Here is an 18,245-nt window from a genome sequence, read left to right on the forward strand (position 1 = left end):
TATTTGAAAGGCAGAGTAACAGAGCAGGGGGCCAGGGATTGATCTTGCATCTGCTAGTTCACTTCCCCAAATGGCCACAGCAGCTGGGGTCCAATCAGGTTAAAATCAGGAGCTAGAAATTGCTGTCTGGATCTCCGTGTGGGTGGCTGAGACTCCAGTACTTGAGCTATCACTTGAAACTTCCCAGGTACATTAGCAAGCTATCTTGAAAGCAGAGGGAAGACCTCATCCCATGCACTCTGACATGGAGTATGGGCATCCCAAGCAGCAGCTTAAGCTGCTGTGTCATAATGTCCACCCCTATCTTTGTTTTCTACATGTAGCTGTACTTACCTTTTTCCAGCACCATCAGCTGTATATCAGTGACTAGTTAATCTGATTTCCCCCAAATTTTCTCTGTTTTAGTACTGGAAGTGCCAGGTTCCAAGAAGTCCCTGTCTTGGGCAGGCAGAGAAGGTTGACCACTCCAGTCACAAGATACACTGTTGATTTAATAATTTTTTTTTTTTTTTTTTTTTTTTTTTTTTTTTTTGACAGGCAGAGTGGACAGTGAGAGAGAGAGACAGAGAGAAAGGTCTTCCTTTGCCGTTGGTTCACCCTCCAATGGCCGCCGCTGCAGCCGGCGCACCGCGCTGATCCTGGCAGGAGCCAGGAGCCAGGTGCTTTTCCTGGTCTCCCATGGGGTGCAGGGCCCAAGCACCTGGGCCATCCTCCACTGCACTCCCTGGCCATAGCAGAGAGCTGGCCTGGAAGAGGGGCAACCGGGACAGAATCCGGCGCCCCAACCGGGACTAGAACCCGGTGTGCCGGCGCCGCAAGGTGGAGGATTAGCCTATTGAGCCACGGCGCCGGCGATTTAATAATTTTTGTTTGTTTTGCTATGTGTGTGTATGTGTGCACTGATTTGGGGGGTAAAGATATATTTTAAATGAATCAATGGCAAAATGCAGTGGGGGGAAATATAAATTATATAGCCAAGAATTAATAAAATGCAGCATGCACTTACTGTGTAATATGTTAGGCACTGGGGTTATCAGCTACAAGACATAGTCTTTGTCCTAAAGGAACTCACTGACTACTAATGATTATTTGGGCAATGTGGCATCTTTTCCTCATAACAAGAGCATGCTTTTACAGTTAAAAAAGGGAAAGAGTTACTATTAAGAATATAGTGGCACTGAGGTCTTCATTATTAGATTGTCATTTCTGTGAGCACAAACTTTGTTCATTTTCTTTACCATAATATTCTCAGTATCTGTAAATAGCTTGGAAGTGGGTTAGTTTAAGCTATGACATTCATTACTAGTAAATAGTTAACATTTATTCAAACTTAATTTGTAACAGGCTCTACTCCAAGTGTTTCACATGTGTTGGCTCACTAAATCCTTCCTTCCTTCCTTCCTTTTTTTTTTTTTTTTTTTTTTTTAACAGATAAAGAAGTTGAAGTGCTGAAAGTGCATGTACTTTGCTCTAAGTAGTGTAGAGCTGGGATTTGAGCCCTGGCAGTCTAGCTCTGTCTTACCACTTCAAATTGATGGTGTTGTCAAAACTATCTGTACTATCAGGTTCGGTGGGATGTTCACTAGTAAGTGAAAAATCTTTGCTAGAGTTATCACTTAACAAGCTAAGGGATTTTTGCACACATTTAATGAGTAAATGAACTTCATTGGAAGAAGATATAAGTGCTTCTTCAAAATCAGTATTATTTGTCCAATTCGGACATCTTTGGAGAAGTTGATGCTTAATAAGCAAACCAAACAATAAGCCAGCAAATAAAATCCTTTGTGAGGAGTAAAGTATAATCAGTTTAATTAGCAAGCTGTTCTTCACATTCTGACATAAAATGGAACAGGAGTAAGGGTCACAGGAATCTCAAGTGACTGAGAAAGTAAAAAATCTGCCTGGCCATTTAGTGGCTTGAGTAACAGGCACAGATAAAGCCCCAAACTTAACAAGAGGCTATTTCTCCCAAGAATGATACAAAGTGCTGTAACAAACCTTGTATCTTAGTGAGAAGGACTTGTTTAGCCCTGAGAAACATTGTTCTTCAAAATCATGGACTTTGAGAAACTTGGCTGTGTGAAATTATGTCAGCAAGAATTAAACACCCTGCTTTGCCTGGAGAATCTGAGTTACTTTCACCTGGAGACAAAGTTCCAGTTACAAACAGATGCAGAGCTTCAGATAAGAGTTTCAGGAGACAGCATCCATATCCTCTTTGTAGTTCATAAGGAGAGAGGACCTGGGGTTCAGTCTGCAGTCCAGGAGGCACTGCCCTGCTTTGCTCCAAGCCAGTCACAGCACTGCTTGGTTTAAATTTCACCTCAACTCCACAGGTCCCCGGTGCTATCCAAGATTAACTACATCTTTTCCTTTGTTTGGTGAGATGACTCAGGATTCTTCTAGTGTACAGTTTTCCTTATTGCGAAGGACCAAAACCCTCATTTTTATTGGGTTACAAGTTTGTTCCTGTGGTTTTAAGGTATATTGAGTTAGAGCTTCACCAACTTTTGAGACTTAATTTGAAGTGGATCAAGATAAGAGCTTCAGGAAGAGCTTGCTAACAAAATAGAATGCATATGTATTTCCTTCTGATAAGATATAGCTGTCCATGTTATGGGTCTCTTGAATATTTTTTGTGATTTAAATCTAGAATTTTAAAGTGGAAGTTATTCTTCTTGTGGTGTTTGCAGCACTTGTTACTGAAATAAAACATAAATGCAGACAGATAACAGTGTGATTAGGTAGCAACTCATAGGAAAAACTCTTCTAAATGGGGAAACATTTCCTTTCCAACAAAATGAAAAATGCTGAGATTGATAAGCAGCTAGAAATTTATGGTAAGAAAATAGAGTATTATGTTTTGTTTCCATGACAGCAACATGCATTAAGTTGTAGAGCAAAATTTTAAAAGTATGAAAAGTACCAGTAAGACCTAACTCCATCATTTTGTCAGGGATCTCCAAAGTTACATTCCAGTAATCGTTCCTGTGAGCTGTTGACATGAGTTTGTTTGCGCAGAGAGATGGGAGAGGTGCTTTCACCCTCTTAATTTCATCAGGGCAAAACATTGGGGAAATTATTTATCTAGCACCTTTTCCTGTCTCCCTTGAGTGCTTTGGTAGATCCCTTACCACCGGTTGTTTATTCAATGTTGCCCTGACTATTGCTGTTATGAATGGAGTAGTTATTACATCATTTATGATAATTATTCTTTATAGGCTAATCATGGATTACCTAGCAACTCTTTAATATATTAAATTTAGAACAGTGTTATGGATTTATGGCTAATTATACTGGACAAATTAATTTTTTTAAGGATTTTTTTTTTATTTGACAGGTAGAGTCATAGACAGTGAGAGAGAGAGACAGAGAGAAAGGTCCTCCCTCCATTGGTTCACTCCCCAAATGGCCACCATGGCTGGCCGGTGCTGCACCTATTCAAAGCCAGGAGCCAGATGCTTCCTCCTGGTTTCCCATGCAGGGGCCCAAGCAATTGGGCCATCCTCCACTGCCCTCCCGGGCCACAGCAGAGAGCTGGACTGGAAAAGGAACAACCGGGACTAGAACCTGGCGCCCATAAGGGATGCTAGCACTGCAGGCGGAGGATTAACCAAGTGAGCCATGGCACCAGCCCCGACAAATTAGATATTTATATGTTGAAAGATAATGCTCAAAAATAAAAGCAAAATACAAAGGAATTTTTATTTTGTTTGTAATTTCTTCCTCATTCACAACCCAAGAATTTAGCTTCTTGATTGTTTATTTATTTAGTACTTAATTTAGTAGAATGCAAGAAACAAAAAAAGGCATAGTTGCTACCTTCAAGGAGTGTGTTACCTAAAGTGAAAACTAGTATTTGTGTAAGCAGCAACCTAACTGCAGAGATTCACTGACTGAGCAGACTGTGTGTGTGTGTATGTGTGTAGGTAGATAGGTAGATTGTGGTGCCAGCAGTTTGGAATAATGGTGGCTGTGACTAGAAAGCCTTAATTCACAGGTCACTGAATACCCATCTTTGACTATTTAATCTCTGAAATACTCTGGGTATGGACCATTACACAAGCTACACATGGAAGGATAATAGTACAGCAGAGTAGCTTATGTTTCCTAATTCTCCTAGTGGGTCTTTTTTCCCCACAAAGAAATCTTTTATTTAATGAGAACAGATTTCATAAGTACAACTTAGGCATATAGTGATTCTTCCCACCATACCCGCCTTCCCACCCCTATTCCCACCCCACCACCTCCTCTCTCCCCCATTCCCGGTCCCATTCTCCAATAAGATTCATTTTCAATTAACTTTATACACAGAAGACCAACTCTATACTAAGTAAGGATTTCAACAGTTGACACACACATACACACACACACAAAATGAGAAGTTTTAACAGCTAATTTTCATAATACAACTCATCGAGGACAGAAGTCCTGCATGGGAAGGAAGTACACAGTGACTCCTGTTGTTAATTTAACAATTAACACTCTTCTGTATGACGTCAGTGATCACTTGAGGCTCTTGACATGATCCACCAAGGCTATGGAGCCTTTTGAATCCACAATTTCTGTCAGTATTTAGACAAGGCCATAAGCAAACGAAGTTCTCTCCTCTCTTCAGGGAAAAGTACATCCTTCTTTGGTGACCACTTCTTTCCACTGGGGTCTCTCTCACAGAGATCCTTCATGTAGGACATTTTTTTGCCTCAGTGTCATGGCTTTCGATGCCTGAAACACTCTCATGACCTCTTCAGCTAAACCAGAATGCCTTAAGGGCGGATTTTGAGGCCAGAGTGCTGTTTAGGGTGTTTGTTGTTCTGTGAGTCTACTGTGTAGACTGCTTCCCTTGTTGAAACATTCTCTTTTTTAATTCTATTATTATTACCAGACACTTGGTCTTATTTATGTTATCCCTTTAACACTTAATCCTATCTATATGATCACTTTAACACTTAATATGGTCACTTAAACACTTAAGATGGCATTTTTACCACCTAGCTTAATGGGATTTGGGGTCGCATGGCAAGTTTTTAAACTGTACCGTTAGAAGCAAGTCCATAGGAATGTGTGCAGAACTATACAGTTTTACAGTTACAAACTTCCTCCTCCTTCTCTTATTCCCACTCTTATTTTTTATTGAGATCTATTTGCAATTGACTTTATACACATATATATGATTAACTCTATGTTAAGTAAGGAGTTCAACAAATATATGAAGAAGAAAAAAAAATGTTCCTTGACAGTTAAGACAAGGACTGTTCAAGTCATTGCTTCTCCAAGTATCAATTTCACTTCTACAGATTTCCTTTTAGGTGCTGTATTAGTGATCACAGATCAGAGAGAACATATGGTATTTGTCCCTTTGGAACTGGCTTATTTCACCAAGTATGTTTTCCAGATTCATCCATTTTGTTGCAAATGACCAGGTTTAATTTTTCTTTGCCACTGTGTAGTGTTTCACAGAGTACATATCCCATAAATTTTTATCCAGTCTTCAGTTGATGAGAATTTAGGTTGATTCTATGTCTTAGCTATTGTGAATTGAGCTGCAATAAACACTGAGGTACAGATAACTTTTTTGTTTACTGATTTCATTTCCCTTGAGTAAATTCCCAGGAGTGGGATGGCTAGGTCATCATATGATAGGTCTATATTCAGATATCTGAGGTATCAACAAAGTGTCTTCCATGATGGTTTTACCAGTTTACAGACCCACCAACAATAGATTAGATTACCTTTTTCCCCATATCCTCGCCAGCATTTGTTTTTGATTTCTGTATGAAAGCCATTCTAACGGGAGTGAGGTGAAACCTCATTGTGGTTTTGATTTGCATTTCCCTGTAGACTAGTGATCCTGTACATTTTTTCAAGTGTCTGTTGGCCATTTGAATTTCCTCTTTTCCAAAATGTCTGTTTAAGTCCTTTGCCCATTTCTTAACTGGGTTGTTTGTTTTGTTGTTGAGGAGTTTCTTGATCTCTTTATATATTCTAGTTATTAATCCTTTATCAATTGCATAGTTTGCAGATAATTTCTCCCATTCTGTTGTTGTCTCTTTACTTTCCTATTTCTTTTGTAGTACAGAAACTTCTCAATTTGATGTAATCCCATTTTTTAATTTTGGCTTTGACTGCCTGTGCTGCTGGGGTCTTTTCCAAGAACTCTTTGTGCCAATATCTTGCAGGGTTTCCCCAATGTTCTCTAATACTTTGATGATATCAGGTCATAGATTTAGGTCTTTAATCAATTTTGAATGGATTTTTGTGTAAGGTGTAAGATAGGGGTCCTGCTTCTTCTGCATGTAGAAATCCAGTTTTCCCAGCAGCATTTGTTGAAGAGACTGTCCTTGCCCCAGGGATTGGTTTTAGCTCCTTGGTCAAATATAAGTTGATTGTAGATGCTTGGAAAGATTTCTGGCATTTCTATTCTGTTCTATTGGTCTATCCACCTTTTTGTACCAGTACCAGGTTAATTGATTATAACTGCCTTGTATTATGTCTAAGATTGCTTTAGCTATTCAAGGTCTCCTGTGTTTCCATGTGAATTTCAGCATCATTTTTTCTAGATCTGAGAAGAATGTCTTCGGTATTTTGATTGGTATCACATTAAGTCAGTAAATTGCTTTTGGAAGAATGGTCAATTTGATTATATTGATTCTTCCAATCCATGAACATGGAAGATTTTTCCACTTTCTATTTTTCCACTTCTGTGGGGAGCAACTCAGACTAGACTAAGTTACTGGAATTAAGACTTATTCTATGCATCTGCTCTCCTACAATATGGCGCTGGGAGAGGAGAAAACAGCTTCTACCCAGCTGCCTCCAGTTCAACCAATAAACAGCAGGACCTGCTCCTGATTGGAGGAGAGCAGCGTACTCGGCATGTGGGCAGCCGAGTTAGGATTGGCGGAGGAGGACTATAAAGGAGGAGAGAGACGGCATGCACCGGGAACATCTATGGGGGGAACATCTATGGGGAACATCTAAGGGGAACACCTGTGCAGCCCCCGAGAAGAGCCGGCCGGCGGTGTGCCGCTCCCCTGCGGAAGTGGGGAATGTGGCCAGGGGGAACTGCCCTTCCACGGAGGTGGAAGGGATAGTAGCCAACCCGGGAAGAACCAGCAGCAAACCCGGGGAGGGCCGAGCAGACAGAAAGAACAGCGCAGGGTCCTGTGTTGCTCCTCCACGAAGAGGGGGAGCGACAACTTCTATTTCCTTCTTTAATGATTTGTAATTCTCATCATAGAGGTCTTTGACATCCTTGGTTAAATTTATTGCAAGGTATTTGATTGTTTTTGTAGATGTTATGAATGGGATTGATCTTAGAAGTTCTGTCTCAGCCATGGCATTTTCTGTGTATTACAAAGGCCGTTGGTTTTTGTGAATTGATTTTATATCTTGCTAATTTATTAAACTCTTCTGTGAGTTCCAGTAGTCTCTTGGTGAAGTCTTTTGGATCACCTATATATAGAATCATGTCATCTGCAAATAGGGATAGTTCGACTTCTTTCCCAGTTTGTATCCCTTTGATTTCTTTTTCTTGCCTAATGGCTCTGGCTAAAATTTCCAGGTGTATATTGAATAGCAATGGTGAGAGTGGACATCCTTGTCTGTTTCTGGGTCTCAGTGGGAATTCTTTCAGCTTTTCCCATTCAATAGGACATGGATTTGTCATTAATTGCCTTGATTACCCAGTTTGCTTAGTTTTCATCATGAAAGGGTGTTGTATTTTATCAAATGCTTTCTCTTGTTAGAGTAGACCACCCGAAAAACGTCACCAAGAGACACATCTCTTATGCAAACAGCACGGAGAAGTTTTATTGATTATCCAGCATGCTGGGGCTGTCTGATCATACATGAACAGAGCAGCCTTGAATAACCAAAGGTTAGAGTTTATAAAGGCAAAAACCGCAAAATCGGGAGAGGGGAGAGAATACACGGTTGCTAATATCTTACAATCAGCAATTATGATTTTAAGACATAGACAAATCACATTTTCATTATTAGCTCAGGTAACCCAGGTGTAATCTTTTTATTTTTAAGCTTGAGCAATCATGCTAGGGGTTTTTTGTGCGTTGCCAAGGGTGATGTAGTGTACTGCTATTGTCCGACTATTTGAGATCATAGTTTCAGACCAGAGTCTCACGGTGGGGGGGGGTTGCTTTCCCAGAATGCAGTCTCAAGTGCTCCAAAACGGAGTCCCTACTGTCAAGGTGCTACTTTATTCTGTCTTATTTTCACAGCTGCACCAGGAAGGTTTAAACCTGTAAGCTTAGGCTTAACTTTTTACACCCGCACATATACAATTTTAACTCTTCACTCTGTATCTATTGAGATAATCATATGGTTTTTGTTTTGCAGTTTGTTAATGTGATGTATCACATCAATTGATTTGCAAATGTTCCCAGGGATAAATCTCACTTGGTCTAAGTGATCTTTCTCTTATGATATTGGATTTGATTGGCTAGAATTTTATTGAGGATTTTTGCATCTATGTTCATCAGGGAAATTGGTCTGTATTTCTCTTTCTCTGTCACGACTTTTCTGGGTTTAGTAATTAAGATGATGCTGGCCTCATAGATTTTGGAGGATTCCCTCCCTTTCAATTGTTGCAGGGTGATTGGGGAGAGAAAAAACATGCCCCCTCTTTGTTTTTTCTACTCTAGTTTGGCAGGTACGCTATCAACCTCAGAGCTCCAAGCTGGATTCCCTCTAGGCTCTTCCTGCAGCTTTTTCACAAGTGGCTTGGGCTGCTGCAATCTGTCTTACCACACTCTCCAATGCTGTTGGGGGGTCCCTCAGCTGCTGAGGTCCTGAGTTGTGCGTGTCCTTGCCCTCCACGTAGGTCCACTGTATCCCTCCAATTTGTGTAGAGTTTGCTCTGCTGTTTTCTCCCTAAGTCTTTCCTGAGACTGCACTCTTTTCACTTTTTTAAACTATCTTTTCCTGGTGGGTTTCATAGAGGTTGGGAGATAGATTTCACTTGGGTAATTAAGGAAGTAGGGGTTCAGCTGAGCTTTTAAGGCTGCCTAGGTACTTTAGTAGAATAGGAAATGGAGGGTATCACATGAGAATAGTGCGAAAGCACAGATAGTAGTGAAGCGTGAGGCCAGTTTGGGAAATAGTTTCATTTAACTAGAGTGGTGTGCTCTGGGCAGATTGTAAAAGAAGATTGATGCTGCTTTATGGAGGATCTTAAATGGTAGCCCAAAATACAATTTTTATATTCATAAAAAGAGTGAATTGGTAGTTGATTGGAAGTATATTAATTAAGGGACTAATTGATGAAGCAACTGCCATCTTTATGATAGTTCTTCTATTCAACAATGAAGTATCTTAATTTTTCAGGTCTTTTATCTCTCAAAGTATTATGTAGGCCAGCGCCGCGGATCAATAGGCTAATCCTCTGCCTGCAGCGCTGGCACACCGGGTTCTAGTCCCGGTCGAGGTGCCGGATTCTGTCCCGGTTGCTCCTCTTCCAGTCCAGCTCTCTGCTGTGGCCCAGGAGTGCAGTGGAGGATGGCCCAGGTGCTTGGGCCCTGCACCCGAGTGGGAGACCAGGAGAAGCACCTTGCTCCTGGCTTCAGATCAGCGCAGTGTGCTGGCCGCAGCGCACCAGCCATAGCGGCCATTGGAAAGTGAACCAACAGAAAAGGAAGACCTTAAAAAAAAAAAAAAAGTATTATGTATAGGGCCCACACATTTTAAACCTTCTTAGATATATAATTTGATTTGGAATACTCTAATTTGTTAATTTAAGTATTTTTTAAAAGATTATTGATTTATTTGAAGGCAGAGTTACAGAACGAGAGAGAGAGAGGAAGAAACAGAGAGAGAGAGAGTGTCCATCTGTTGGTTTACTCCCAAAGGGACACAATAGCAAGAGCTGAGCCAGGCCAAAGCCAGGAGCCAGGAACTTCTTCTGGGTCTCCCACCTGGGTACAGGGACCCAAGCGCTTGGAGCATATTCTGCTGCTTTCCAAGAAACATTAGCAGGGAGTTGAATCAGAAGTGGAACAGCTGGGACTTGATGCTGGCTACACCATAGCGCTGGCCCCTAATTTAAGTATTTTTAAAAATTGTTTCTCAGAGGCATGCATTATTGCATAGTGAGTTAATATACCACTCGGGACATCCACATCAGAGTGCCGTGTTTGAGTCTTGCCTCTGCTTGGATCCAGCTTTCTGCTAATGTGCATGCTGGGAAGCAGCAGGTACTTTGGTCTCTGCTACCCACATAAGACACAGGAGTGGAGTTCATGGTTCCTGATTTCAGCCCTAGTGGATGTAAGGGGTGTGTGTGTGTGTGTGTGGTCACTCTGGCTTTCAAATAAATAACTAAATTTTAAAAATTGCTTCTGTGTTTTCTCAGGTGTGTATCCATGTGTTTGTTTTTCAGAAGCACAATTATATGTTATAAATATTGAGAACTTTGTATTTTACTGTTTATACCACCTTATTGTTTCTCTTCTGAGTTTCAGTTGGCTGGTGCTTAACTTATTCATCTTGAGTGCCCCCAATGTGTTAGGAAGGCAGATAATGGATAAATATATATTAGATGTGACAGAGAAAAATAAAGCAGAATAAAGCCACAAGTTGTGATTGTGGGTAATTACTATTGTATTTTTCCTTATGTAAAGTTAGATGTATTGTATATTATATAATTGCTGCTGTATATATGGGAGACAGGGAAAGGAAAAGAAAGTGACTTACACCATATCATACAACTAGTAAGTTGTGACACCAAGTTTCATAGTTAAGCATTCTGATTCCAAAGTGTATTTCCTTAATTATAACGTTATTCTGGATACCTAGACAAAGTCAGCAGCAGAGCACAGATTTAATGTGATAGAAGGAAGGGAACTATTTAAGGTTTATCTTTAAGCTGTTTTTATGATCAGACATGTTTTATGTTCCTTGTAGCTTTCTTAAAGTCAGAAAATCTTGTTTATTTTCTTTTTTAAAATATATTTAAAAATTTTTTATTCACTAATTTATTTGGTAGGCAGAGAGGGTCATAGAGAGAGATAGACAGACACAGATTGATTCTGTTGATTCTCTCCCCAAATGTCCTTAACAACTAAGGATGGGCCAGGGCAGAGCTGGGAATGGAGAACTCAGTGTAGGTTTCCATGTAGGTTTCAGAGATCCAACCAGTTGAGCCATCCCCTGCCGCCTCCTTGAGCGAGCATTAGCAGAAAGCTCTAGAATCAGGAGCTGGAGCTGGGACTTGAACCCAAGGCACTCCGATAGAGGACACAGTTGTCCCAACTAGCAGCTCTGCTGCTGAATCAAATGCCTACTCCTTGTTCGTTTCTGACAGCCTATTCCTGGTCCCAGAATGTTCCCTTTTATATCATTTAGCTGCTCACTATATGATAGTTATTGAATGACTCTTGAAGAGAGAGAATCCTAAGAATAAGTCATCTTTATCCAAATTAAAGCATTAGATGTTTACACAATTATACAAATGTATATTCATATATATTTGAGTATCTACAAAGTATCCTCAAAATTTACAACCCAGAAGATGAATCAAATCTGCAAGAAAATCAGAGTAACTTTTAAAATCTTTAAGATGATAATTTTTAAAGTTATTTTTAATCTGCTCTGTTAGTATCCATTTTAAACCTCTTTGATACTGCAAACAACCATTTCACTATAATGACATTTGTCAAAACACTCTGGAAGACCGGCGCCGTGGCTCACTAGGCTAATCCTCCGCCTTGCGGCGCCGGCACACCGGGTTCTAGTCCCGGTCGGGGCACTGGATTCTGTCCCGGTTGCCCCTCTTCCAGGCCAGCTCTCTGCTGTGGCCAGGGAGTGCAGTGGAGGATGGCCCAGGTGCTTGGGCCCTGCACCCCATGGGAGACCAGGAAAAGCACCTGGCTCCTGGCTCCTGCCATCGGGTCAGCGCAGCACGCCGGCCACGGTGGCCATTGGAGGGTGAACCAACGGCAAAGGAAGACCTCTCTGTGTTTCTCTCTCTCTGTCCACTCTGCCTGTCCAAAAAAAAAAACAAAAAAACAAAAAAACAAAAAAAAACCACCACTCTGGAAAGCCATGTCAGCTAATTTGTGGCACGAAAATGTTAAATATTTAGAAGAAAGAAGTAAAAATGACTAAAGGAAAATAAATGGGATTGAGTATAACTTTCAGCTCATATTTACTTCCTAGGAGACAGAATTAAGGGAACAGAGATAATGACCTGGTTCCTTGAAGGCAGGAACACACTGATCTGTTAGTGAGTCTCCCAATACAGATAACTGTCCTTTCCATTGGATTTTTATAAAAATCCCAATGTGCAAACACATGTCAGCAGCTTCATTGTGGTTTTAGATGCATATCCTGTTAAACACACAAAAACGGCATTGCTGCCTTCCAACCAATAGTTTGATTTTAATAGCCTCACTATTTTTGAATGATTATATAGTTATTGTGTTTTATTTTATTTATTTCCATTTTGCTTGAGGGATACACAGTTAGAGAAATGTCTTCCTTCCCCGTTATTCACTCCCCAAATGCAGCATAACAGTGGGGTACTCCAAAGCCAAGGCCAGGAGCCAGAACTTAATCTTGGACCCCAAATGGGTGACAGGGAGCTATCTGCTTGAGCTATAACCTGCTGCCCACCAAGGTGCCCACTCCATGAAACTAGAATTGAAAGCAGAGGCAGTACTTGAACACAGGCACTCCAGTAGGGAATGCAAGTTTCCTAAGTGGTGCACTAACTGCTGTGCCAAACACCCAACCCTAGCTTTTAATTTTTGTTTATTTTATAAAAATTATTAGTTTATTAACTCAGTGCTTAGCTAATGTATAAGTAGGTATTAGAAATTTATTACAGTTGACGTCAGGGGATAAGGTGATGAGGTAATTCAAGAAGGGAGTCATTTTAACTTCAGTTCGGCAGCCATTTGATTTAACATTATATTTAACATTATATATATATTTTGTCAAGAAAAAGAATAAGGAAAAAATAAAGAATTGTATGAAATGTTGGAAATTCAGTAGTTGTCACTGTGTGTCTTATCCATATAGATTCTGTGTTATATTGTAGCTTTCAGAAAAAGATCCACCCCATAACATTCGTGTCTCCTCTTCTCCTTTAATACATTTGACTTAATATACTTTTTCACAGAAGAGAATTGTGTACCAAATAGAAACACCTATAATCTTGTTCATTGTTATCTTTTCTACTAGTTACTTTGCTTGAATAGATGGACATAATCTCTTGTACTGCACTTAAACAATTGTGAAGCACCTATTACAATTTGGACAACCTTTGCCATAAATAGATGGTAATAATTATATCACCTTAGGATGGTGTTAGCTGTCACAGCTATACAGGAACATACCAGTAACTTACAATAAAATTTTGTTTCAAGTTTGTTATTGTTCAGTGCAAGTGTATAAGTTGTTCAATGACTTTCTTCCTTTTGTTGACACAGAAACTGAGACTTCTTCCATTTCTTTCAATGTCTTACAGCCTGCCAGTGGGGAAAAAAATACTGGGAAGGGGACACATTACTTTTGCTCGCATTTTGTTGGCAAGAACTAGTCTTTGGGAGCACACCAGTCTGCCCGCTGCATGGAAAATGTTTCCTTGACTAGACACTGCCTCCTACCAGTAACTTCCACACAAAAGCAGAGGGAGCACAGATTATTTGTGTTTGGCTGGACAGGTTGGCCAAAATATTAATAACGTTGGCTATAATGGTGTTTTATTTAGTTTCTTATGGCTAGAGAGGCAAATTACCACAAACTTGGCGACTTGATGTAACACAGGTTTATTTTCTTAAAGTTCTGGAGTTCAGGAGTCCAAAATGAGTTTGAATAGGTCAAGATCAAGGCATCAGCAGGGTCATACTGCCCGTGGAGACTCTACAGAGAACTGTTTCCTTCCCTTTGCAGTTTCTAGAGCTGCATTCCTTAACTCTTGGCCCCCTCCTCAGTTTAAAGCCTGCAGTGTAGCATCTTTCCTCAGTTGCCACATTGCCTTGTGTAGTCGTGTTTCCATTAGCTTCCTTCTTAAAACACTTGTAATTGCATTTAGAGCCCACTTAGATAATTCAGGATAATCTCCTTCCAGTCTCAGTGAATTTAATCATGTTTGCAAATTCCTTTTTCCATATAAAGTAACATTGACAGAATTCTGAAATTAGGACCTGTATTACCTTTAAAGGCCATTATTCTGCTTACAATAAATAGCTAATGTTTATGAAGCACTTAATATGTGCCATGTGTGTTCTAAAAATTATGCATGTGGCAGTTTGTCTTTTTCTGCCTATTTAACTCTTGATTTATTCATTGTGTGCTCTATTTGTAGGCTTGCCCAGTTTTCTTACTAGGATTTTTTTGGGGGCATCAGGGAAGACATCTCTGGAAGATAAATTCTTTACTCTTATGTCTAAAATTTTTATTTAGAAAATCTTCAGAATTTGGCCAGCATCGTGGCTCAATAGGCTAATCCTCCGCCTTGCGGTTCTGGCACACTGGGTTCTAGTCCCGGTCGGGGCGCTGGATTCTGTCCTGGTTGCCCCTCTTCCAGGCCAGCTCTCTGCTGTGGCCAGGGAGTGCAGTGGAGGATGGCCCAGGTGCTTGGGCCCTGCACCCCATGGGAGACCAGGAGAAGCACCTGGCTCCTGCCATCGGATCAGCGCGGTGCGCCGGCCGCAACGCAGCGGCCATTGGAGGGTGAACCAACGGCAAAGGAAGACCTTTCTCTCTGTCTCTCTCACCGTCCACTCTGCCTGTCAAAAAAAAATCCAAAAAAGAAAATCTTCAGAATTTAAAAAAAATTAAAGATTATATCATTTAACCTCCGGTTCCTTAGAGTATTATTAAATTTGCTGGAACTTTTTTCTTAGGCCTGTTCATTTTCATCATCATGAACTTTAAAGAAAGTACTTTAAATCAGCTCTTCAGCTTCTTTGGATTATTATCATATTAAAACTCATTTTGTTCTATCTAAATCTTAATTTTTTGTTTTCTTTAAAAATAGAGTATGTAGAATTTTTCTTTGAAAAATTTTCCACTCAAGAATGTTGGTTTAATTTAGCCATTTTCATAATCGCAGAGTTGACTTAATAAGAAAGAAGATGCATTTTTGAATCAGCAGCATTTCATGGGAAAGTTATAGTTGAAATCTTGCAGCCACTAGGTTTTATTAGAACTCAAAGGAATAGTAAACAGGCAATTAATTACATAAAACTCATTAATAATTGGATGAAATTAAATCAAAAGCTGATGTTACTGATTTAGAGTCATTACAGAGTTATTATGTAGTGTAGATTCAGTCACTCAGCAGTTCTTTATTGATTGTATATTAGATGCTAAGGGTGCAAAGATGATTAAAAAGGCATAATCCTGTCCAAGAGGATTTGTATTCTAGTGAGGTCATCAGCATGCAAACGTTGATATAGTGTCATAAGGACTGTACTGTGTTCAGAGATTACTATGGAAGTTGTGATGCTTAGAGTTACAAGGAATAGAAATCCCAGCTCAAAGTAGCTAAAACAATACAGGGAATTTACTGATCAAATATTGGCATGTATGCAAATTACAGAGGAAGGCAAGGCTTGTTATAATAGTCTGATTACAGCATTAGATGCCCTCCTTTTTCCTCTTTCTCTACAATCCTTTCCACAGATTAGCTTTATCCTGCAGCTGGCTTCCTTTAGGTAGAATGGCTTCTAATAACTCTCAGGGGATACTCACAGAAAAAGTTTCTGTCCTCTGATATTAAACTATGATCCTGGGTTCACTCTGACCAGATGAACTTTGATTGCATACTTCACTGGATTAAGGAAAAGTATAATTTTGGAATGTATGAAAAAGCAAAAGTCAAGAACTTCTAAAATATTTAGCATATCCATAAATATTGGTGTTTACTGTGTTATAGCTTTATTATTTCTAAATTCTATTTCTTTTTATATACTGAAAATCAGGGGCTTTTAATGGTGAGAAGTGGAATTATAAGAAGGTCCTACTTTGATAATCTTTTGAATTTTTGAAAGCAAAATTGTCCTGTTTTTCCATTAGAGGACTTTGATTTTGTTCTCATGTTATTGCTGTGATTAAGAGCTTGACATATTGTCTCTTCTTCATTACTTCCTCCCATGTCACTGGGACAGTGGATGATTTTGACATTGAGTTCAAAAAGTTCATGGTTGGGCCACTTCAAGTCTCATTTGTGTTTATAATAGGAAAATACCAAGGCCAGAAATGTCGGGGCTTACCATAATGACCTTATATTTATGATTTGAATGATAATTGGGGAATCCTTTTTCATTTTCCATGAATATATGTTTAATCAGATTACTCATAGTGTGTAATATTTTAAAAATGGAGTTAGACAAAAGTACTTTGATTTAAATGTAAGTATTCCACTTGTTCTCTTTCTGCATTCTCTCTAGTTCACCACATTTCCATTCACTGCAGTTCTCTTTCTCTCCCTGACAAATGTTCATTCAGAAGCCACAGCATGTGACACTGCTATAGGGTTGCCAGATCTTATTTTGAAGAATTTGGGCAACGAGGGAATAGGAGAGATATTTTTTACTAAAAAGATTATATCATTTAACCTCCTGTTCCTTAGAGTATTATTACTGACCAAACTCCAATATATCCCATTCTGCATCCTACCCTAACACTGTTGGAATAAGGTACTCAAATATAGGATAAGCCTATGTATCTGTGCCATCTGGTAGTTACCTAGTACTGCTATAGTGTTGGCTTCTTGACCCTACAATGAACCTTTGAAGATATGTTTTTTTTTTTTAATTTATTTTATTTATTTGAAAGAGTTACAGAGAGAGGTAGTGACAGAACAAATGAGAGCGGTCTTCCATCCACTAGTTCCCTACCTAAATGGCCACAATGGCCGGAGCTGAGCTGATCCGAAGCCTGGAACCAGGAGCTTCTTCCGGATCTCTCATGTCTGTGCAGGGGCCCAAGCACTTGGACCATCTTCCATTGCTTCCCCAGGTGCATTAGCAGGGAGCTAGATCAGAAGTGGGGAAGCCAGGACTTGAACTGAAGCCCATATGGGATGCCAGCGCTGCTGGCTGAGGCTTTAACCCACTGTGCCACAGCACCAGACCCTGAATATATGTCGACATACTTGGTATATAAGGGATCCTACCCTAGCTTAAAAGGAAATTACTTTTCTGTGTTAAGATTATGTTAAATATTACTTAGTAATAGAGGAAGGAATAATGTACATTTCTTAGTAATGAATTATATTGATGTTTATGTTCAAGTCATAATACTTAAAGTAAGTGTAGCAAATGTTTATATGGAGTTTAGTCTATATAAGGCATTGTTTTAAGCATTTTACATATATTAATTCATCAGCCTTATGATGTAGATTACTATTGTTTAACAGAGGAGGAAATTAACACAGAGAGTTCCAGTGGTTTGCCCAAGTTCATACATATTAGTGAGGAATGGAGCTAGGACTTGAATCCAGAGAGTCTGGGGCCACAGTTCATGCTTTTAGCCACTGTGCTATACATTCTCTTAAGACAGGACCAAAATTGTCATTAAAAGTAATATCATTAACTTATTGGTTATATTTTATTTATTAACTAACTATATTTGCTAATAAGTATAATTACCTTATGTTTTAGTAAATGAACATTTTATCTTACCTATAAATATTCAGCATGCTTGGTTTTTTATTCTAGGAGAAGACTTCGCAGTTGTACAGCAAGAAATTATTATGATGAAAGACTGTAAACACCCAAATATTGTTGCATATTTTGGAAGCTATCTCAGGTACGTTGTTTCCCTTTTGAATATCAAAACTGATTATTTAATTACCTGATATATTTAACAAAATGAAATTCGTTGTCTTATGTTTTGTGATTTTCTTCGTGTTTTTTTTTTTTTTTTTTTTTTTTTTGGACAGGCAGAGTGGACAGTGAGAGAGAGAGACAGAGAGAAAGGTCTTCCTTTGCCGTTGGTTCACCCTCCAATGGCCGCCGCGTCCAGCGCGCTGCGGTCGGCGCCCCGCGCTGATCCGATGGCAGGAGCCAGGAGCCAGGTGCTTTTCCTGGTCTCCCTTGGGGTGCAGGGCCCAAGCACTTGGGCCATCCTCCACTGCACTCCCTGGCCACAGCAGAGAGCTGGCCTGGAAGAGGAGCAACCAGGACAGAATCCGGCGCCCCAACCGGGACTAGAACCCGGTGTGCCGGCGCCGCTAGGCAGAGGATTAGCCTAGTGAGCCGCGGCGCTGGCCTTTGTTC

At 39.9% G+C, this 18,245-nt stretch overlaps 1 protein-coding gene across 6 annotated transcripts in view; it reads left to right on the forward strand.

Moving 5' to 3' along the window:
• MAP4K3 (mitogen-activated protein kinase kinase kinase kinase 3) overlaps positions 1-18,245 on the forward strand; it is a 220,684-nt gene that overhangs the window by 81,310 nt on the left and 121,129 nt on the right. For all 6 annotated transcript variants that reach the window (XM_051842965.3, XM_089326506.1, XM_051842963.3 and 3 more), the window contains one exon: positions 17,685-17,775. In XM_051842965.3, coding sequence (XP_051698925.1) covers positions 17,720-17,775 — 56 coding nt within the window. In that variant the 5' untranslated portion in view covers positions 17,685-17,719. The remainder of the gene's footprint in view (positions 1-17,684; positions 17,776-18,245) is intronic.

Source organism: Oryctolagus cuniculus, chromosome 2 (genome assembly GCF_051225735.1).
Source record: "Oryctolagus cuniculus isolate XC-2025 breed Fujian yellow rabbit chromosome 2, ASM5122573v1, whole genome shotgun sequence".
In the NCBI taxonomy this organism is placed as follows: domain Eukaryota; kingdom Metazoa; phylum Chordata; class Mammalia; order Lagomorpha; family Leporidae; genus Oryctolagus; species Oryctolagus cuniculus.